Source organism: Alosa pseudoharengus, unplaced genomic scaffold, assembly GCF_046254945.1.
Source record: "Alosa pseudoharengus isolate Yale_2024_CS ecotype anadromous, Long Island Sound unplaced genomic scaffold, YU_APseudo_1.1 YU_APseudo_1.1_scf_20, whole genome shotgun sequence".
Lineage (NCBI taxonomy): Eukaryota > Metazoa > Chordata > Actinopteri > Clupeiformes > Clupeidae > Alosa > Alosa pseudoharengus.
In genome coordinates, this window is record NW_027468664.1 from 752,501 (window position 1) to 776,060 (window position 23,560).

Below are 23,560 nucleotides of genomic sequence, written 5' to 3' on the forward strand. Positions count from 1 at the left end.
TCATATAGATGCAGTGTTGGCTTTTCACCAGGAGAGGGCCACTTATAGCTAAAAGTGTCAGGGAGGATGGATGGAAAGGCCAGCTAAAAAAGAAAGGAAGGCATTGAAGGAGGATGTTGCCTAATGTGCCAAGCTTCCAGATTCAAGACACACTGGCAACTGGTATGAGAGATAGCAATGATTAGCAGCGTAATTATTGGGTAATATTGGACATTAGTGTTGTCAACCTATTCGCAAGCAACTTATTAAATTAATTAAAATATTAGCCTTTTTGCATCATCCAACATTGCAATTCATAGACTTTGAGCGATGAGGAGGCCATGAGGAGGCCATGAGGAGGCCATGAGGGACAAGAGAGGATAGAAGAGTAAAACAATATGAATTAAGATGATTTAATTAAAGGAAGATCAGTATGACAGCAGTAATCTACTAGTAATCTATGATCAACCTATATGCCTTGTTTGCTCAGAAGTGAGTGTAAAGAAGTAGCCTACATCACCAAGCACCAACATGATAGCCTACCCACGCTGAAAAACATGTAAACATTAGTTCAATATGCTTCTTTGTGGAAGAGTGGAATTTCTTTCTGTTTTTGTTAACTTATCAACCTATCCTTGTGGAATAGTGGATTATTTTTTTGTTAACTTCTCAGTTTAAGTAAATTATTATAACTTTTACACATTTGTTGAACCATGGTGCTAATAAAAACTACAGAATAGTAAGAACTGAACTGTTGCTTAATTTATCCAATTTCCACCACCATGAAAAAAAGCGGTCTGGTCTTGGGCCTGAAACTCCCGGGCTGAAAGGTGGCCCATCTCAGGCCCTGGACGTACACACACACAGGGCGTACACACACACACACACCCCACTCCGGCCATGGACGTACACACACACAGGGCTTACACACACACGCCCACCTACAATCTTGCTCTTTCTTACACACACACACACATACACACAAACACCACACACACACAAACACACAAACACCACACACACACACACACACACACATAGATACACTCACATACAAGTTCATATACAAGAAAGTGACACACACACACACAAACACACACACACACATACACACAAACACACACTCACATGCAAGTTCATATACAGTTACTCCCTCTCTTTCTCTCTCTCTCTCTGTCACACACACACACACACACCTACCCAGAGGTAGAAGTGGAGTCCCTCCAAGCTGTGTCGGCTATTCTGCAGAGGGAGAATGACCACCGTGTAGGCTGCTCCACAGGCCATGGACACACACACACACACACACACACACACACACACACAGACACGTGCACGCTGGTACGTGTCACACACACTGTACACCGAGAGAGCAGACAGACTTCCCTGGAGACCGATGGAGGAGGAATGAGAGAGACAGTCGACACACCAGGAGCTCAACCAACACACACACACACACACTCACACACACACACACACACACACACACACACACACACACACACACACACACACATACACACACACACACACACACTGCCAGAGGTTAATGAAAAATTCCACGTGTCACCGCGACTGCGAGATTATTGACACAGAGTGAAAAACAGGTTGACTAGATAGTGTGTGTGTGTGTGTGTGTGTGTGTGTGACAGTGTGTGTGTGTGATGAAGAGAAAAGAGAATAGGCGTATGCGTGTGTGTGTGTGTGTGTGTGTGTGTGATCAAGTGAATCAGGACACAGCCCTTCTCATCAGGTAAATAGATTGGAGGTATTTTCTCCACAATCAACAGAATGCTGAAACACTGAAACACACACACACACACATACACACACACACACACAAGCATGTAGAGACCAGCCGGCTCTGGAATGTACCTGACAGCACAAATGCACACACACACACCAAACACACACACACACACCAAACACACACACACAAACACCAAACACACACATACACACACACACATACACACCAAACACACACACACGCACGCACACACACACACACATACACATACTCACACATACACACACACATACACACACACACACACACTCATACATACACACACTCACACCAAACACACACACACACACACATACACACACTCTCTCACACACACACACACACTCACACACACACTCACACCAAACACACACACACACACGTGAGCAGCAGCAGAGTTGTCATGCAATGGGAGAGGCCTTTCCTGCCCAGTCATGTTGGGTATGAAAACATTCTAATGGCATCACAATGTGTGTACAATACAGTTTTTTTCAACAGCTTACACACTAAATCTTTGCTTGTCACACAATTTTGTCCTCCAAACATCATAACCCGACACCAAATCTGCAAAACCATACACTAATTCTCAGTGTTTGTCTCAGTTTTCAATTGACTAAAACACATTTTGCAAAACACCACACACAATTTTCTACCTAACACACAAAAATCTAACAGGAAGTAACTTGATTTCGTTCTTCAAACACAACCCATCAAAATGCCACACTAAATCACCAGTGCTTCACTCTTTCTCTTCACATGTGCAAACACTCTTTACTTTACTGAACACCATCCAATCATTGCCTTAGTATAGGTCTATGAATAGATATACTCTCTATATAGGTATGGACCCTTTCAATCTGCTCCTAGAGGATTTCCGGTTGAAATATTCAGAACCAATGCAGATACTTTGAAAATTACAGTAATCGGACTTTAGCTTACAGTAATGTTCTACAAAAAGTTGACTTTACAGTATGTATGTAAAATTTGTCTTTTACTATATTTTTGTTTGTCCCCATGTTACAGTACCATTAGCTCAATACATTTTTCTGTGCCTCCAGAAATGCCTTAGGAACGCTTACTGTAGAATTGTTTGTTTCTGCAGTTGAAAGGGTCTATAGGCCTATGAATACACTGTACACAACCCCCCAACCCCCCCCCCCCCCCCCCCCCACACACACACACACACACACACACACTTGTCTTTGGAAAAAAACAAAATCAGTGTTTTCAAAACTCCATGTATATCTGCTGGTCACTGTATTCTTCTTTGCTTTTTTTCTTGTTTGCTGTAAAATACTGTATTCGCAACAGCAAATTATTTGGGAAAAATCACTATTTTTGGTTTCAATATTGCTTGCATTTTTAATGTGTATTTCAACTTCTCTTTGTTGATACCGTAACTTTCACTCTTGTATGGAAATACATATAGAAAGCCTAAGACAGAAGAGCTTTAGGTTTTGCGCAACAGTGTGTACATGATGTATCCAAAATGTCATTTTATGACAAAAGTGTTTGTAATGTGAGGCGAATGTTTGCTTTAAAGATGTGTTTTTGACATTTTGAATGTTGTGTGTCATTTTGCTGGAGATTTGAGGCATTTTGCATTTTGTGTGAGCAATTGTGGGTTTTGTGTGTGGAGTTTTGAAAAATAGACACAGAGTTTTGAAAACGTGTGTAAACAATTGTAAAAAACTGTAATAGACACAAGCACAGATACACACACACACACAGACACACAGACACACACAAAGACAACACACACACACACACAAAGACAAACAGACACACAAACACACACCCACAAAGATAACACACACACACACACACACACACACAAAGACAAACAGACACACACACACACACAAAGACAAACAGACACACAAACACATATTATATTGACTTGATTCCACATTATGAGTCAAGTTTTACAGTTTTTGCCCAGTGCTTGAACACTTTTAGCAAAACTCGGCTCATTGTGCCAAAACTTTACACGCAAGCACACAACAACCAAAGATCAAAGTACTAAAAAGGTTACAAATGCCCTCAACTCAATACTGTACATCACAGTACTATACTTTATAGTGCAGGACAGTAAAAGTACTATACTTTATAGTGCAGGACAGTAAATGCATCACAGTACTATACTTTATAGTGCAGGACAGTAAATGCATCACAGTACTATACTTTATAGTGCAGGACAGTAAATGCAGTAACAAAAAAGTAAAACAAAAATACTGTAGATACATACTACAATATATAGATAGATACTGTAGATACATACTACAATAGATAGATAGATACTTTATTGATCCCCAAGGGGAAATGCAAGGTCTCAGTAGCATACAGACATAACACACAACATGCACTTAGAGCAGAGAAGTGTGTTGCAGAATTGGAACTAAAGTGCAAAGCAGCGCTTTTGTTTAAGGTGTGGTTACACTGTGTTATAAGATATAGAAATCTTGAATTTCTCCTTGGGGATCAATAAAGTATCTATCTATCTATCTATCTATCTATCTATAGTAACAAAAGCTTCAAGTTTTGTTACTTTGGTCTAAGCATGTGTCTAGTGTTCAAGCAATGGGCAAAAACTCTATTAGGTTTTACATTTTCTTAATGGTTACTTATTTAAGCAGTTCAACAGTCAGTCAAGAGTTTTAAAGGTTCAATGGTAAAGCAAATGTCATATTTTCCAGATAAACATGTCCCCTATAACAGCAGTAATGTCATCTTTTCCAGATAAACATGCCCCCTAAAATAGCTCTGTAACGTCATCTTTTCCAGATAAACATGTCCCCTATAATTGAGGACTTTATGGCTTGCAACGCATTTATAAATTAATTATTCAGTTACATTCATTCACTCAGAAGACAACTTTACCCATAGCGACTTACACATGTCAATTAAATGAAAGGCCAATGGCACAACAGTGGAAGCCGTGAATTGAACCGTACAGTGCTATTAGAGTTAGCGTAATTGGCATCATATATAGTGCTATCAGAGTTAGCATAATTCACATCATATACAGTGCTATCAGAGTTAGCGTAATTGGCATCATATACCGTACAGTGCTATCAGAGTTAGCGTAATTGACATCATATACAGTGCTATCAGAGTTAGCGCAGTGCTATCAAAGTTAGCGTAATTAGCATCATATACAGTGCTATCAGAGTTAGCGTAATTGGCATCAGATACCGTACAGTGCTATCAGAGTTAGCGTAATTGACATCATATACGGTGCTATCAGAGTTAGCATAATTGATGCCAATACAGTGCTATCAGAGTTAGCGTAATAGGCATCATATACAGTACAGTGCTATCAGAGTTAGCGTAATTGATGCCAATACAGTGCTATCAGAGTTAGCGCAGTGCTATCAGATTTAGCGTAATTGACATTATATACAGTGCTATCAGAGTTAGCGCAGTGCTATCAGAGTTATTGTAACTAGCATCATATACAGTGCTATCAGAGTTAGCATAATTGACATCATATACGGTGCTATCAGAGTTAGCATAATTGATGGCAATATAGTGCTATCAGAGTTAGCGTAATAGGCATCATATACAGTACAGTGCTATCAGAGTTAGCGTAATTGATGCCAATACAGTGCTATCAGAGTTAGCGCAGTACTATCAGATTTAGCGCAATTAGCATTATATACAGTGCTATCAGAGTTAGCGCAGTGCTATCAGAGTTAGCGTAAATGGCATCATGTACAGTGCTATTAGAGTTAGCGTAATTTACATCGTATACAGTGCTATCAGAGTTAGCGTAATTGGCATTATATACAGTGCTATCAGAGTTAGCGTAATTGGCATCATATACAGTGCTATCACAGTTAGCACAGTGCTATCAGAGTTAGCGTAATTTACATCATATATAGTGCTATCAGAGTTAGCGTAATTGACATTATATACAGTGCTATCAGAGTTAGCGTAATTGGCATCATATATAGTGCCATCAGAGTTAGCGCAGTGCTATCAGAGTTAGCATAATTAGCATCATATACATTGGGCCAACCAAAATTTTGCTGCGGAAATTTTTGTTTGGGTCATTCAGCATTATACCGTACAGTAAAAAAACGTACTGGGCCCACATGTATTAAGGGCTCCCCACTAATTGTCGCATATGTGGAAGGGGGGTTTGGGGTAACCTGACTCTCGCCAGATGAATTTTGTTCCGCCTAGCTCCACTCATCCATCTGGGACCAATGGAGTGTTTCTTCAGAAGGCTGGGCCTAATCAAAAAATGCTTGCATATGATTGAATAAGCCACTTGTCCGTCATCTATTGACGTGCTACTTCAACCACTCACATCGAAGCCAACCCGTGACGCTGATAACAGTCTCACAGTCGCTTCTACACTATGTCACATCTATGAAACTCCCGCCCTGCGTCCTGATTGGCTGTACCATAAAATCGGGTGCAGAAATCACTCTCAATGGAAGAGGTCCCAAATGGATGTGAGTGAAGCTAGGCGGAGCTAAGCGGAACGAAATTCATCTGGCAAGAGTCAGGTTAGGTTTGGGGGTCCTCCCCCAGATTTTTTTTCATTTGTTTGATGTGATTTCCTGTATTCTGGTGCATTTTGGTAGCTTAGAAATCTAGACACACCCTAACGGCAGCAAATTACATTTGCTTCCAGGGCTAGTCTAGCAACTCTCTGTTGGCTTGTGAGCTCGAAAAATTAAATTTCTATCAGGCCAATCAAATCGTCTATAGAGTCGTTAGGGGGGCATAATGATTGATGGCAGAGTTGCAACGGTTTGGCTTGAATTCCCTGCTACTTGAAAACAAAGAAGATGGATATTGCTGTTGGCCAACAGTGTGACACGAGTTAAGCTTGTTTTGAGATGGCAAAAGTTTGAACTAGCCAACTAGCTCCGCTGGTGGGAAAACGCATGGGACTCAGTGCTGTCCTATTGCGTGCAGAGGTAATTTGGTCTGGCTCGTCAGGCTAGCATTTTGGGGATGGCCAATACTAAATTCAATCAGATTCATAGCCTACATCCTGATTTGTTGATATTGAGGCAATGATTCCATGCAAAGTCTTGGGCTTCAGGGCCCCCTGACACCTTGGGCCCCTGCCCGTGCCGACCAGGGTCCCAGAGTTAAATGAACATTGGTATCAAAGGGATCTAGCCTACTACTACTAGGACCATGGGCGTTGGAGGCATTGTGAAAGTGGGTGGGACATTTCAGAGGGGGGGTATGGGGGTCCTCCCCCAGAACATTTGTTTTGGACTAGATGCAATTTCCTGAATTCTGGTACATTTTAACAGGTTATTTAGATACTTCTATATAACAAAATAAAGCCAGCCTACGAAATTAATAAGAAGTAAATCGTGCATAATTTAAAAATAACTCAATAGGCTACTTGGCTACGCAATAAGGTTTCCATTTAGCACCGCAGACGTTCAATGAACGCATGAAAGCGGATGGTTTGTTTGAAATCTCGACACTCTTTCAACTATATGGAACGTAATAGTGCACTGTAAAAAATTGAATTACGCTTTGTTCAAGTAATTACATGTTCACAATTGAATGGACAGGAAATAGGAATTATTATTAACGAACAGAAAAATCCACATCAAACTGATAGGTTGCATCTCAGTGATGTGTGAATATACAATAGTGAATATTCCGAATTGAAAATACTTAATTGCCACAGGTGTTTATTCAGCGCATGCGCTTGCTGGCCAACACACGGGGTTTCTTTTCCTCTCAGCATTCGCAAGGACTGGGCAACGTGCTTCTCTCCCGGATGAAGTTTTCTCCACTTGACTTGCAGGATGGCCAAATTTTGAAAAGGTACGTGTTTAACAGGCTTTAAGCATGTATTCCTCATTGTGTCCTACTCAAGAAATGATTTAACATGTCTGTGTGCGTTTTTATTAATTTAAGATTTCGATTGACTAGGTGCTAGTTTTGACGCAGTGTTTGCTATTGGGCTAGCTCATATGGCATTCGCGTTAGCTAACTTTCGAGCGATGGTCGGACCATATTGACTGTTTCTTTCTCCCATTTACAAACTGTCAGCGCATCTGTGGTACAGTAGGCTATGGTCCTCTTCTTTAACCAGTGCGGTATTTCTGATTTCAGTGTGCACAATGATCGATCATGCGTCATGTAATGTTCACAAGTTGAGTGCATTAGTCCTGTGCCACGGGTGCCTGTCTATCTGGCACTAGCCATGTAATTTACCAGACCAGATAGAGCTCGGCATATGGCAGATTTGAATTCAGCACACCCAAATTGACAATGTATGACTGTTTGCCGACTTTGTCTCACAAATGCCTTTGGGTGTCACAATCCTGGATTTCAGTACCAGTGTAATAGTCGTGTTCAGAGAATGGATAAATTACACTGTGTCTCTTTTATAAGTACTATGTCACCTGGCTAGCTTTGGTGTGTTCACCTGCCATTGTGGGATTGGCAAATGTGATTGGTCATGCCATAGGTCCTGCTGTAATTTGCAAATTCACTTATTGGAGCTCACTGCTTTCTTTCTTTCTGTTTACATGTTTCAGATAGGAACACCAAATCTCCGATGTTTTGCAAGTACTGCGGTTTTTCCTCAGACCAGGACAATCTTGTCAGACACCAGGAGCTTCACCACAGGAGACCCCACCACTGGCCTTGTGTTCATTCCAACTGTCCTTGTGTGTTTAAAACTCGAGGAGCCTTAAAGTCACACCTTTCAAGACATCATCACAAAGGTGCACTTGTTCATGATCAGTCTAATTTCACCTTCAAATGTGAATGTTGTGATTTTCAGGAAATATGTTCTGAAAGGGACTTTTTTAAACACCTAGGAAATCATCTTAAAATTCAGGAAACCGTTCAGTGTCCCTTTTTAGGTTGTGACTTTAAAACAAATGCTTACAAAACATTCAGTTCACATAAAAGCAGAAAACATAAGCAGTATAGTACAAAAGACTTTAGAACTGTGATTCAGCCGTTTGCTGTAACTGCAGCTGGAAGTATTGATGCTGCTGCTTCAACTTTAATTCAACAAGAATCGAGTCATGTGTTGGAGGAACATGCAGTAGAACATTTTGATGGTACAACAGTTGAGAACAAACTTGCAAGTCTTTTACTGTCTATGCAAACTGTCTTGCATGTCTCACGAAGTGCAGTTCAAACAATAATTGAGGGTCTACGTGATGTATTGATTTGCTCCAAATCCAACGCATTTCAGGCAGTTTCAGAGGTTCTGGCAAAACACAACCTTTCATCAGAGAACACACTAGTTAAGGAGATAGTTGACTCTGTTTTTGCTTCCAATCAATTACTGTCAACAATTTCTGAAAAGGGCTGCCTATCTACTGACTACAGAAGAAACTTGTATTTTGCACAGCATTTTCCTTTGATTGAGGCAGTGGAATATCGATACACTCAAGATAGTAGAAACACGTTTGTTTATGTACCATTGACTTTGGTGCTTGAAAACTTGCTGAGACGCCCAGATTATTCAAGTGCATTAGTTCTGAGTCAAGAGCACTTGCCTGGTGTTTACAGGACTTTCCAGGATGGACAGTACTTTAGGCAGCGCAATGTTTCCCTTGGTGAAGAGACAGAAATCAGTATAGCCCTTTATATTGATGAATTTGAACTGTGCAACCCGTTGGGAACATCACGCAAGATCCACAAAGTAGTTGGAGTGTACTGGGTCATCCTAAACTTACCAGTGAAGTTCAGGGCAGGTTTGACATCCATTCAGTTGGGAGCTTTAGGAAAGAGTGTTGATGTCAGGAAGTTTGGTTATGAGAGTTTTTTAGAGCCCCTTATAAAGGATCTTAAGCTGGTTGGTCAACATGGGGTCTTTGTGGAGAACTTGAAGACGACTGTTAATGTGAAGCTGTTTTGTGTCTGTGCAGACAATCTCGGAGCACATAGTTTAGCGGGATTCCAGGAAAGCTTTATTGTGGATAAGTTCTGCCGTTTTTGCTTAGTGAGTCATAGAGAAATAGCAACTGTTAAATCAGGGGATTTTGTTTTGAGAACTGTTGAACAGCACAATGAGTTTGTGGACGAGCTTAAGCGAAATGCAACACTTAAGAGCGTAAATGGTGTTAAACGTGAGTGTGTTTTGAGTAAGCATTTGTCTAACTTTCATCCTGTAACAGGTTTCCCCCCTGATGTCTTGCACGATACTTTTGAAGGCATTGTTCCGCTCGAATTAGCATTGTGCCTTTCAGACTTAATTTCTAAAGGCTTTTTCACTTTGGACCGACTTAACCACAGCATCAGATCATTCCCCTATAAATACACAGATAAAGTCAACAAGCCTAAGGTCATCGCTAAATCAGCCCTTTCAAAGAAGTCTGTTGGGGGGAATGGGCATGAAAACTGGGCGCTGCTGCGGCTGCTTCCTCTCATGGTTGGTTGGCTCGTCCCAGAGAGTGAACCATCATGGGAAATATTAATGGACTTGAAGGAGATTGTTCAAATAGTTGTTTCTGACAAATTCACAGAAGAAACATTAAGTTATCTGGCATTTAAGTTATCAGATCATCGCTTACTACTTAAAGCCACGTTTCCTGATTTTGTCTTAAAACCAAAACATCACATAATTGAGCATTATCCACACCTCATACGCTGTTATGGTCCATTAGTGGAACTATGGACCATGAGGTTCGAATCAAAGCACAGCGTCTTTAAAACAGTCGCTCGGGATGTACATAACACAAAGAATGTACTGCTTTCCTTGGCTGCAAAGCATCAGCAGTTAATGGCATACAATTTGGCTGGAGAAAGCCTCTTTAAGTCTGACTTGTACATCGACAAAGTTGTAGCTGTTCATGTGGGAACTTTGGACAGTGCACAGAGATCTGCGGTGTTAAGAAAATTGCCACATGTTGACACGGTTTCTATTACTCGTAAACTCGAACTGTTTGGAACAGAATATTCTCAAGGTATGATTGTCACAGCTGGCCATTGCAATGGGCAACCAGAGTTTTTCAAAATTTTGAGCATCATTGTCCATTGTGGCAAAGTATTATTCTTGTCAAAGAAGCTCGTTCCCTGGTACTTTGAGCATTATAGGTCTTTTCAAGTAGAGGACAGTGTCTATGGTGAAATCATGGTTGTTGATGTCAATCAATTGAATCATTTCTATCCTTTGGCAGCTTACCTTGTTGGGGGAAAGCTCTGGGTGACGCTGAGGACGCATTGTTAGACGGATCATGGTGAGTCTTGCGTTATTCCCAAACTTGTCTCATAAATTCAAATTCTATAAATGTGTTTGTATTGTGTAATGTATTGCACTGCTTCATAAAATAAAGGGAACACCTAAACAATGAAATGCAACTCTCAATCAATCATACTTCTGTGATACCAGCCTGTCCAGTTAAGAAGCAATATGCATTGTGAATTGATTTTGCTTACTGTTTTCCTTTCTGGCTGAGTTTTTCGTCATATGTGCATTATGACACCTGAAGGTATTATGAGGTGGTGTCTCTCAATTTGCTCAGTGACTGCAACTCCTCTCATCCCAGTCAATTTGCTCAGTGACTGCATCTCATCCCAGCCCCATGAGTATCTGAGATGAGTTGCACTACCTGAGCAAATTCAATGGGTGACAGACACTGCCTCGTGGTTAGTAAAGCGGTGTGAAACTGTCCTAAATGCACATGTGACCAAATACTCAAACAGATGGTCTGAGACTCCACCTGGCAACAATTTTTTGGGGCGTATTTTAGTAATTGCCAGTACTTTCTGTCTATTGCCTGTTAAATATGACCAAAAGTAGGCAAATGGATTCACAATGAGTTGCTTTGTTACTGGACAGGCTGTTATCTGACATATGATTGACTTGGAAGTTGCATTGTGTTGCTTTGGTGTGACCCTTATTTTTTTGAGCAGTGTATTTTCCTTAACCTGAATGTTTCCTGTTCCATAGGTACTGTTGCTTAGAGTTGTACTATCTGCTGATGAAGCAAGGCGTGGATGCGCTTGTGGATTTCCTTAAAGAAAAACTACAACTTCAGGGGGCAATTCCAATTGCAATTTGAGGACCCTGAATTCCAAAATGCCCGTTGCAATTTGTCAGAGATATCAGAACTTCCACCTCAACGTGCAGTTCTACACATTAAGTGGAAAGGGCATTCAGCTTATGAAGATCACTTGGATCTATCGCAGTCCCTTGGATCCATCTCGTCACTCGACACTGCAAGTCTAAGCTCCTCCAAAGGAGCCTCACCTGCAACTTCACCCAGCCCCTTACCCACCTCCACAAGAAATTTGCGCAGTGCGTCAGAGTGGCCCTCTCCATTCCCTATCCCTGCTCTGTCTCTTGATGTTGAGCAGAAGTTAAGAAAAGGCAATGAGGCATATGAGAAGACCAAGAAAAGCATTGATGTTACAAGAGACATTAAGACAGACATTCTTGACAAAATTGCCCATGCTGCCTTTGATATAAAAGCGTACCCTGAGCGTACCCTGAGCCATTTTCCTGAACATCCAAATCAGCAGGATGATTCCTCACTTGAACAGCAAAGAAAGCTCTTGGTGGATGCATCAAAGACAGCCAAAATAGATGAGAAATTCGTAAGAGAAACGATGGAGATTACCTTTTCCCTGAGGAGAAGGGAGATTGTTGATGACAAGCCGATGGTGATAGAAGTGCAAGACAGATGGCCTGCTTTATTTTTCAAGGAGCAGGTAAGAATTTACAAATTTGATACGGCTGTAGACATCTGGTTACATTTCCGTATGCTGAGAACCCTTCTATTGTTTGACCTGTTCCTTTTTGTGTATGTTGCTTTGGGTATTTGACAGATTGATGCTGAGTTTTTTCGCATCACAAACAAGATGCTGTTGAGGACCTTTAGAGCTGCAGTGGACAATTACACTCCCAAACTACTTCGTCTGTACCGTGCCCGAAATGCAGCCTTTGGAAAGGCTATGGATGATGTCATGGCGAAGCTTGATGATGAGGTATGTTGTGGTGGAAATTCTTAGCTTTTTGGAAGACTGCTCAAACCAGGCCAGGCTTTTTTTTATTTTAAACTGATCATATTAAAAACAAAGAACATATGTTGCACTGCTTCAAAAACATAAAAGGAACAGCAAAGCAATGCAACTCCCAGGTCAGCCATACACCTATGTCAGCCTGTCCAGCTAGAAAGAAACAATTGTTGTGAAAGGGTCTTTGTGCAAATTTAACAGGCAATGGGTAGAAATTAGAGGTACTAACAAAAAAAACAGCCCACAGTTATTCTGTTGTGGTGGCCACAGACCGCTTCTTTCTTTCTGGCAGATGATTTTACCGAGAGGCGGTGTCGATCACTCACTGAATTTGCTCAGGTAGTGCTGCTCATCCAAGATGGCACATCGTGTGCTGTTGAACATCAAAATTGTCACATCCACCATTGGCGCCCTATGCTCTTCACAAATGTTGTTGGCAGCATTACCTGTGATATAAGCAAATTACTCCCCGGACCTCATGCCCTCTTCATGAAGTCTGTTTCGGACCATTTAGAGCAGAAACATTCACGGTAGTGGCCTGCAAAGCTCGTTTTGCAGGGCTCTGGCAATGTTCTTCCTGTGCCATATGTTGCAAGGAAGAAGATCGCAATCTTGCTGCTAGGTTGTAAACCGTCTGTCCTCAACGTCCCCTGGTGTGCGGTCACGTCCCCTGGCATCTCCTCCATACTCTGCACACTACTGATGGGTACTGCACACATTAATGAGCCATCTTGGATGAGTACCATTAGCTGAGCAAATTCAGTGGATGATCCACTGCCTCATGATGCCATCAGGGATATGAAACTGTCAGGATGCACATGACCAAAAAAGATCATCTGTGAATGCCACAGAGGAATAACTATTTTTGGGGCATTATTTGGTTATTACCTCTAAATTCTATCCATTGCCTGTTATATTTGCACAACAGAAGGCAAAATAAATTCACATTGTGTTGCTTCCCAACTGGACAGGCTGATATCATAGATTGACTTGATCATGATTCACTTAGTTTTATTGCTTTGTTTTTGGTGTCCCATTTATGTTTCTGGAACAGTGTAGTTGCTGGGGGACATTTTTAATTAATATGGGAGTAGGAAAAAAATGAATGAGTAAAAATATTTTTACTATTACAGGGTGTCCGCGCGGTAGTAAAAGGTAGTAAATAGAATCTACCAAAATTAAGGCCCTTGAAAGGTAGTAAAAGGGGATGCAGGGATTCTTTTCGGCGACTCTCACGTTTTTCACGTCTCTAGGCCCTGCTGCAGGCTACCAGAGCAGCGTTTATCATATGGGTCCGGTGTCCGGTGCTTCTGTCACTCATCTGATATTTGTTCATGTAGCAAAGGAGCGGTAGATGTAGGCCTAGGCTAGCCCATCACTCTGATAGCAGCTAAGAAAATATAGGCTACACTCACTCCGTTAGGAGGCAACTCTCGGTTTACACTAGGCTACTTCAGCTGGAAGTTTTAACAACTGTGGACTTGACTAGTGTAAGCTTTCGTTCAACTGACGGTAGCGCTGCCATCTGACTGTGATCATCCAGAACCGTGCAATAAAATTCCACCTAGCCCATCAGTAACAAAGTTCGAACTAGTCACTGACATAGTAACCGACAACATTTTTTAACGTAACCTAGACCTAGTATCTAATGTTACGGAATTGCAAGAAAACGAGTGAAAACAATTCCTTACTTTTAACCACCTAAGTGCGCGTGTCATTTATTAAAAACGGTAGAAAACTGAATCAAAGACGGCGCTGGCCATCAACAAAAACACCATGCAGTTTAAAAGTCCCGTTATTTAAAGTACCAGACATTTAAAGGGACAGCGATCACTCAAGACAGACCTACACCACAACTGAGTGATGAACGTGACATTCTTTGAATACCCTATAAAACACTGCATTTAGATGACAACTGCGTGAAGAACCACGCTAATCTGGCGAAATAAGATTATGGCATTCACACATTCAATAGCCTATGAAAACTTGATCAGTTAAATTGTTCTCATAAAAGGAACAGCAGGCCTACAAAATAGTGTTATTGCAGTGACAGAAAACTGCAACATATGAGTTTAAAACCATGTTAAAATTGAAAGCATCTAGCTAGTGACAGGAGGGTTTAGGGGGGGGGGAAAGAAGCTCTGTAACCTACTTGATTCCACAGTCAATGTTCAGTATTTGGCCTATAATTTAGCCTATAATATTGGCATTTGAATCCATGAAAACTAACCAAAATCTATCATTTCCTATTGACAACAGACCCCAGTAACGCATCGAATCGCATTGCTACACATTTTGAAGTATTGAAAAGAATCAAATAATTGGCTTAAAGAATCTATATTGTATCAAATTGTGATTAAACTTGATTTACACTCCAAAATGGCATCCTTACCTACCTACCTAACTGTTGTTTTGGGAAGCATTTATCATGCAAGCATCGTGCATCCATGCTGAGTAATGCAATGAAATCATATTTTTCAATTTTGCATTAGTAAAGCAGTCCACTGATGTGCATGTTTTCACGGACTGCTTTAGTGTCAAATGTGCAACAACAATACCATACCAATAATAATGGCTTTATATATCCATATAAATAGGCCTATCCTTAGACTGGAGTTGTTGTTTTTTTTTTTGGGGGGGGGGGTAGTCGGTGGTGTTTGTTCTTCATTTTTCACCACACATGTTTGGTGTTTTAGCGTCATTTGTGCCAAGGTTATCATTCACCTTATTAGGGCTAAGGGCTGGTTAGGATAACTCAAGGGCTAGGGTTAAGGTAAGGACAACTGAAACTGAGACACTACAAAAAAACATTGTCATTGACAATGACCATACTTAATGATCACAATTTGAAATTATTAGTCTACCTAATATTTATGATTTATACCTTATAGCAAGTAGTAAGTGGTGCTTTGCATACCCCCCCCCCCAAAAAAAAAGGGCTGCTGCTTGATGTCGTGTTGGTAGTAAACAATATTGTGGAGGTAGTAAAAAAGGTAGTAAAAAGTAGTAAATTCAACTCTATGATTCCTGCATATACCCTGTATTAGAAAGTGTTTGAATTATTATGACTAAACTGTTTTTTCCTGCTTTTTTGGCATAGACCTCTGACATCCTCAGGCACCGCAAAGATGCTGCTCTTCGAGGACTTCCGGTATTTCTCCGTGAGGACCCTACGGAACTTTTCAAAGAATGCCTTGTAAGTAGTCATTAGCATCAAACAGGAACTACGCTTTTTCCAACAAATCATATAATGACTTACAGTGCCTTTTTTATGTTTCATACTGTGTACACTATACTCATGAACACTCAGACTGAAAGTATGCTGACATACATGTAGGACAGAGTAATAGAATACAACAGAGAATAAAAATAGAGTATTAGTGTAAGATGAGGTAATGAATAGAAGAGGGGGTGGGTGTCTTTGTTGATTCACCTGTGGCACCTCTCTGAGGGCAACAGTTCAAACATCTCTGTGTCATTGATCAGCTGGGGGGGTTAATGCATAGAAATTCAACGTAAAACATGCAGTGGTATTAGGGAGAGTGTGTAGAGTGGCACAGACTGAATAAGTGAGTGTGTGTGTATGTGGTGGTGGTACTGCCATTTCTCCTGGCATCCCCCCCCCATGCTCTGGACACTGATAGTGGACACGACAAATCTTCTTGCCACACATTGATGTGTCATCTTTGAGAACCAATAGCTGAGCAACCTCAGTGGATGATACTCTGCCTCATTTAACCTACATTGTAGGTAGGCTACAGGGGTGTGAATACACGTGACCAAAAATCAGACGGAAAGTATTTGGGTGGGGGTTGGAATGGTCTGTGGATGCCTGCAGAAAAAAAAAACTATTTCTGGGGCGTAGTTTGGTTATTACCTACAATTACTGCTCATTGGTTGTTAAATTTACAAAACTGCAGGCAAAATGAATTCACAATGAGTGCTTACTTTCTGGTATGATTAACGGGGAGTTGCATTGCTTTGGGTTTGGTGTTCCCTTTATTTTTTGGAGCAGTGTATAATACTAGTGTTGTGTAGTGTCATGTAATGGGACCCAGCCCCATGAGTTTTGTCATGAGTAGATGGGGGCAGAGCAGATTTGCAAAGTCAATGTGAGGTGTAAAAATCCTTTTTTTGTGCTTTTGTTTTCTGCAGGAGACCGATGCAGATGATGTGGCTCTCCAGGGCGTGGCTGTGGGCATTCTTTATGTTCTCGAAGACTGTGGTCCAGGGACATCTACGCGAGTGCAAAACATTGCCATCATCCTCGAAGAGAGAGTTGTTTTGGAAGATATCCCAGATACTCCAACTGCTCTGGCATACCTTTTTGGCTTCCTTTATGCCCTGAATATCTCCTACCCAAAGGCTCTGAAGTATACCTTCGATACTTTGCAAAATGTCTTCATGGAGATTGGTCCAAAATGCACACAGCGTGTACGATCTCTGAAAAACAAACTTTGTGGCACTGTAAGACTGACGACGAGGCTGTATTTTGAAATGCGTGTTGGTTACATCAAGTTCCAATGATGGCCCATGTTCTCACGGTGTTGGAGTATGGCTATGTTTCTGAGGAAACAAATGTGGATGACATTTTAACAAACTTGCACTGTAAGACTGAAGACGAGGCTGTGTTTTGAAATGCGTGTTGGTAACATCAAGATCCCTTGATGGGGGTCAGCTCTATGTTCTCACAGCCCAATGGTCCCACAGCTTATTCTTGCTGCTCCATTTTCCCACATTTTAAGAAATTATTCAAATATAAGCCCACAATTCCATGCTGCCACATTTCCGAGTAAACTGAGAGCATGTGCCTTTCTCTCCGCCATGGAACATATGGCCTAAATTTGAATAAAATCTTAGAAATGTGGGAAATGGAGCAGCAGGAATATGCAGTGGGACCAGTGGGCCTAAAAATGTTAAAAGTCTTAGTGATGTGGGACCAATGGGCTGTGGGAACATAGACACGCACCCCCTTGATGGCCCATGTTCCCACGGTGTTGGAGTATGGCTATGTTTCTGAGGGAAAAATATGGATGACATTTTACCAAATTTGCACTTAGAGTGAATACAAGGTTGTATTTTGAAGTGCATACCGACCAATGTTCTCATTGTTAGCGTATGGCTGTTTCAGAGAAAATTTTTTATTTTTTTTTATTTTTTTATGGGTTTTATTTTGACCTCAAGGAATTTTTTATTGCAAGCTCCGTTTACTTACCAGACATGTTGAACCTTATGGTATTTAGGTTGTGCAGGCCCATGTTCTGAATCAGCCATTGTGTATTTAGGCTGTGTAGGGTCAATCAGTATCTACCATTAGAGGGGCCGTGTCAAACATGCAGCTTGTGTTTCAGAGCAAGTAGATCAGAATGACATGACACCCCAATACAACTGCACTTGTTATTGCGGCTTGGCCTGTGAAACCAAACTACTGAAGGGCCATATTTTGATTTAGACATTAAACCCCATTTAACCTCTTGCTTAAAAAGACAAAAAAATAGGTATAACTCAGGGGGCATGCTCTTAAATTGTATGAATACTTGTGATTTTGTTCAACAGTACTTGTTGAAATAAAAAAAATCAAAGTGTGAAGTTTGTTGTACATTATTGAAATTTTGTTATTGTGTAGAACAATGACAAAAGAAATGTATACTTGACTGATAAATTTTAATTACCGCAATTGCCTTTTTGTAGTACTGTGAATGTCACTGTTCAGCAAAAAGACTAATCCGTGTTGGTAGAATGAGGAATTGAAAATTGACTTAATTAAGAATTCTTAATAAACATTACAGTGTTATCATAGTTGAGATTATCATGGGAACATCGTTGGCAAAACATGCCGACTGTTCAGCAAACAGATTAATCCCTGTTGGTACAATGAGGAATTGAAAATTGACTTAAATAAGAATACTTAACTATGATAACACTGTAATGTTTATTGAGATTATCATGGGAACATCATTGGCAAATCATAAAATTCTGAATGCAGACGGTTGCCTGCAAATTTTCAATATCCTCAACTATTTTTTGTTTACAGTGTGATCATCAAATACCTCCCCAGATTTCAGTGATCAGTCCCAACATTTAACAATATAATCAAACAGTCCAAAAGTAAATTAAATATCAAACTAAACCGTGAATCCAATGAAAATGACAATGAAGCACTAAATAGATGCTGAAAACAGCACTGGTATTTCGCACAGCAAAAGTGAGGGGGTCCAAACTAACAATTTTAAAAAGTGGATGGGTGTTTTGTAAGAATTTAAGAAATGTTTGTATATTTTAACTTTTAAATGCATCAATCAGGTGCACTTTCAAAATAAATTCAGAGGTCAGACTTGCTTATTTTTATGGAAATATTTGTGCTGTAGCCTAAGCTATTTTGCACTTCAGAATTATAACCATGCGCACACAGGTGGAATAGTTAAGGTGATATTGCAATAAGTTCACAACCACAAAAACATATGCTACATTTCACAGTTCAGAAATGTTCAAAAATGTGTGTACATTTCAGCACTCCATGAAATTATGCAGAAGTGGTCACCTGTGTTATTCAGCTAGTTTATTTAAGATAATATATTGGTCATTGTAATGGCCATAGCCTATAGCCTACATCCTTTTTCAGAATGTACCCATATCTGCATGATGTGAATGTTTGCATATGGCTTATGTCAGGCTTTATATCAATATTTGTGTCTCGTTATTGTGTCACTATAAGCATGCCAATATAAATATATTCATTTATCTGTAATGGGATTGGCTGGAACCTGACAATATAAGAACCATGATAGTCTATAATCTATGGCTGAGCAATTTACAAAAATGTATGTAGGCCTACTGACAAATAGTTTACATTAGAATACATTATAATTTCGCCCCAATGAGGCTATGTAGAAATGTGTTGCAATTTCAAAACCGGATTACTCAGGAACCACTTATTGCACAGAGACATGCTCATATTCGGTACGGTTTGCAGTTTATTGTGATATTGGGTGTTGTGTGAAGGGTTAGTGAAATATTAAACCGAGAGTAATGGGTGTGCACTGTGTGCAAAATGCAAATATGATTAGCCTAAATAGCAACGTTGGTTCAATGTTAATTTTCTCGCGAACCATTTATCACAGCAACTTGGCGCTAATATCATTGGAAAGCTTAAATTCCGCACGTTCACCTGATATGTGATATCATATGTATAGGTTAAGTTTAGTTGAACCTCATCTGCCAGGTACTTGACCTACCAGGTTGACACTTCAGCGTGAAAAATACTCAATACTCAAAGCATACCTGAAGCCGGGGAAATGCGGGGGGAATGCGCCTGGGACGGCTTCTGAAGTAGCATCGCAAATGAGAGAAAATTTAGAAAATTCCACAGACAGGGGGTGCTCTTGAACCCTCTCACCGTCTCTGAAAGCATAACGGTGGCTCAACAGGTAGATCTATAGATAGGCTAAACTCATTTTTCAGGCATCTGACCGACCGGTTTGATACTTCAGCGTGAGAAATCGGGGGTGTGGCGTGTGAGTGTGTGAAACTAATCAAATGCGTGTGTCTCACGGCCAATGCGTGAGAGTTGGCACCTATGTTACAGTGCTATCAGAGTTAGCGTAATTGGCATCATATACAGTGCTATCAGAGTTAGCGCAGTGCTATCAGTGGTCCCAGAGTTAAATTAACATTGGTATCAAAGGGATCTACTACTAGGACCTCGGCCTGAACCTGCGTTCATCTGATGCTGTGTGTCCTAAGGGTGTTTTGTAAGAATTTAAGAAATGTTTGTATATTTTAACTTTTAAATGCATGAATCAGGAGGTCAGACTTGCTTATTTTTATGGAAATATTTGTGCTTTAGCCTAAACTATTTTGTACTTCAGAATTATAACCATGCACACACAGGTGTAATAGTTATGGTGATATTGCAATAAGTTCACAACCACAAAACATATATGCTACATTTCACCGTTCAGAAATGTGTGTACATTTCAGCACTCAATGAAATTATGCAGAAGTGGTCACCTGTGTTATTCAGCTAGTTCATTTAAAGGGGTGGTTCAGGATTTTGGACATAGGACCTCATTTCCAAGTAAGCAAGTGTGAAATTTATCAGTGGAGACCGTTTTCAACACGTTTCATCCAGTCCTTCTAATTGCAGAGTTCGCAGGTGCTAGGCTAGCGCAAGTCAACGGTATGTGCTAGCCTGCCACTAAAAACAGTCTTAACCACTCCAAAGACAGAATGGAACTTTTTCTTTGGGCAAAAGTTTGTGATATACAACCCAAATGCATTGCTTTCAAGGCACCCATAGCCCATAAATTGAAGGGGATGACGTCCAAATGTTTATCCCGAGACGAACGCTCACACCTGTGCACTTGACAGAGGTGCACGACGATGTTTATTCTACAGGCTATTTTAATGTCATATTCTGGGTGTTGTATGTGGTGCATGACGATGTTTATTCTACAGGCTATTTTAATGTCATATTCTGGGTGTTGTATGTGGTGCACTTTGGCAGAAGAGACGTTCTCCTTACACGGTCTTTAAACATCAAAATATTCAGAATGCCGTGACGTGAGTCACTACAATTGGCCTTCCTTTTCATCCTCAAAGTAGGTTAAAATTGCATGTTCATCAGCCCGATTTTCAAAATCTCTCAGTGGGAGAAACCCCCGAAAAGCACTCTAACTTCTGGGCTCTAGCCCCGAATGTTTTAAATAGCTAGCGACGCCCCTGGATAGGCTAAACTCATCTTTTTAGCCATCTGACTGACCGGGTTGACACTTCAGCATGAGAAATCAGGGGTGTGGCGTGTGAGCGTGTGAAACTAATCAAATGTGTGTGTCTCACTGCCAATGCCGCTCTGAGTACAGTGCTATCAGAGTTAGCATAAATGGCATCAATCATATACAGTACAGTGCTATCAGAGTTAGCGTAAATGGCATCATATACAGTACAGTGCTATCAGAGTTAGCATAAATGGCATCATATACAGTACAGTGCTATCAGAGTTAGCGTAAATGGCATCATATACAGTACAGTGCTATCAGAGTTAGCATAAATGGCATCATATACAGTACAGTGCTATCAGAGTTAGCGTAAATGGCATCATATACAGTACAGTGCTATCAGAGTTAGCGTAATTGGCATCATATACAGTGCTATCAGAGTTAGCATAAATGGCATCATATACAGTACAGTGCTATCAGAGTTAGCGTAAATGGCATCATATACAGTACAGTGCTATCAGAGTTAGCATAAATGGCATCATATACAGTACAGTGCTATCAGAGTTAGCGTAAATGGCATCATATACAGTACAGTACTATCAGAGTTAGCGTAATTGGCATCATATACAGTGCTATCAGAGTTAGCGTAAATGGCATCATATACAGTACAGTGCTATCAGAGTTAGCGTAAATGGCATCATATACAGTACAGTGCTATCAGAGTTAGCATAAATGGCATCATATACAGTACAGTGCTATCAGAGTTAGCGTAAATGGCATCATATACAGTACAGTGCTATCAGAGTTAGCGTAATTGACATCATATACAGTGCTATCAGAGTTAGCATAAATGGCATCATATACAGTACAGTGCTATCAGAGTTAGCGTAAATGGCATCATATACAGTACAGTGCTATCAGAGTTAGCATAAATGGCATCATATACAGTACAGTGCTATCAGAGTTAGCGTAAATGGCATCATATACAGTACAGTACTATCAGAGTTAGCGTAATTGGCATCATATACAGTGCTATCAGAGTTAGCGTAAATGGCATCATATACAGTACAGTGCTATCAGAGTTAGCGTAAATGGCATCATATACAGTACAGTGCTATCAGAGTTAGCGTAAATGGCATCGGTGCCTGAGGAGATTAGCAGTGCAGACCCTGGGCCAGACAGACCAGGGAGAGTGAAGGATACACATGCGTGGTACAAATCTGGCATTAACACATGCGTGGTACAGAACGGGCACATGAGTGGTACAGAACGGGCATTAAGGGTGGTACAGATCTGGCATTAACACATGCGTGGTACAGATCTGGCATTAACACATGCGTGGTACAGATCGGGCACATGCGTGGTACAGATCGGGCATTAAGGGTGGTACAGATCGGGCACATGAGTGGTACAGATCTGGCATTATCACATGCGTGGTACAGATCTGGCATTAACACATGCGTGGTACAGATCGGGCATTAACACATGCCTGGTACAGATCTGGCATTAACACATGCGTGGTACAGATCTGGCATTAACACATGCGTGGTACAGATCGGGCACATGCGTGGTACAGATCGGGCATTAAGGGTGGTACAGATCGGGCACATGAGTGGTACAGATCTGGCATTATCACATGCGTGGTACAGATCTGGCATTAACACATGCGTGGTACAGATCTGGCATTATCACATGCGTGGTACAGATCTGGCATTAACACATGCGTGGTACAGATCGGGCACATGAGTGGTACAGATCTGGCATTATCACATGCGTGGTACAGATCTGGCATTAACACATGCGTGGTACAGAACGGGCATTAAGGGTGGTACAGATCGGGCATTAAGGGTGGTACAGATCGGGCACATGAGAGGTACAGATCTGGCATTATCACATGCGTGGTACAGATCTGGCATTAACACATGCGTGGTACAGAACGGGCACATGAGTGGTACAGATCGGGCACATGCGTGGTACAGATCGGGCATTAAGGGTGGTACAGATCGGGCACATGAGAGGTACAGATCTGGCATTATCACATGCGTGGTACAGATCGGGCATTATCACATGCGTGGTACAAATCGGACACATGCGTGGTACATTT

General features: G+C 40.9%; 2 protein-coding genes across 2 annotated transcripts in view; one reads left to right on the forward strand and one right to left on the reverse strand.

Moving 5' to 3' along the window:
• Nucleotides 1-1,543, reverse strand: part of LOC143136525 (uncharacterized) — an 11,988-nt gene extending 10,445 nt beyond the window's left edge. The window contains exon 1 of the mRNA XM_076297244.1: nt 1,180-1,543. Coding sequence (XP_076153359.1) covers nt 1,180-1,266 — 87 coding nt within the window. The 5' untranslated portion in view covers nt 1,267-1,543. The remainder of the gene's footprint in view (nt 1-1,179) is intronic.
• Nucleotides 1,544-11,774: 10,231 nt separating this feature from the next.
• On the forward strand, nt 11,775-17,830 carry LOC143136526 (uncharacterized). The gene is made up of 4 exons (XM_076297245.1): nt 11,775-12,433; nt 12,551-12,709; nt 15,840-15,935; nt 16,895-17,830. Exons 1-4 carry the CDS (start codon nt 12,332-12,334, stop codon nt 17,264-17,266), a joined length of 729 nt encoding a protein of 242 aa, XP_076153360.1. The 5' UTR covers nt 11,775-12,331; the 3' UTR covers nt 17,267-17,830.
• Nucleotides 17,831-23,560: the final 5,730 nt, after the last annotated feature.

Bases quoted from the DNA above. Each gene is read 5' to 3' on its own strand.
- LOC143136526 (XM_076297245.1), top strand. From the start codon at position 12,332: ATGGAGATTACCTTTTCCCTGAGGAGAAGGGAGATTGTTGATGACAAG. The intron at 12,710-15,839 runs GTATGTTGTGGT...TTTTTGGCATAG, and splicing joins TGGCGAAGCTTGATGATGAG to ACCTCTGACATCCTCAGGCA. The intron at 15,936-16,894 runs GTAAGTAGTCAT...TGTTTTCTGCAG, and splicing joins AACTTTTCAAAGAATGCCTT to GAGACCGATGCAGATGATGT.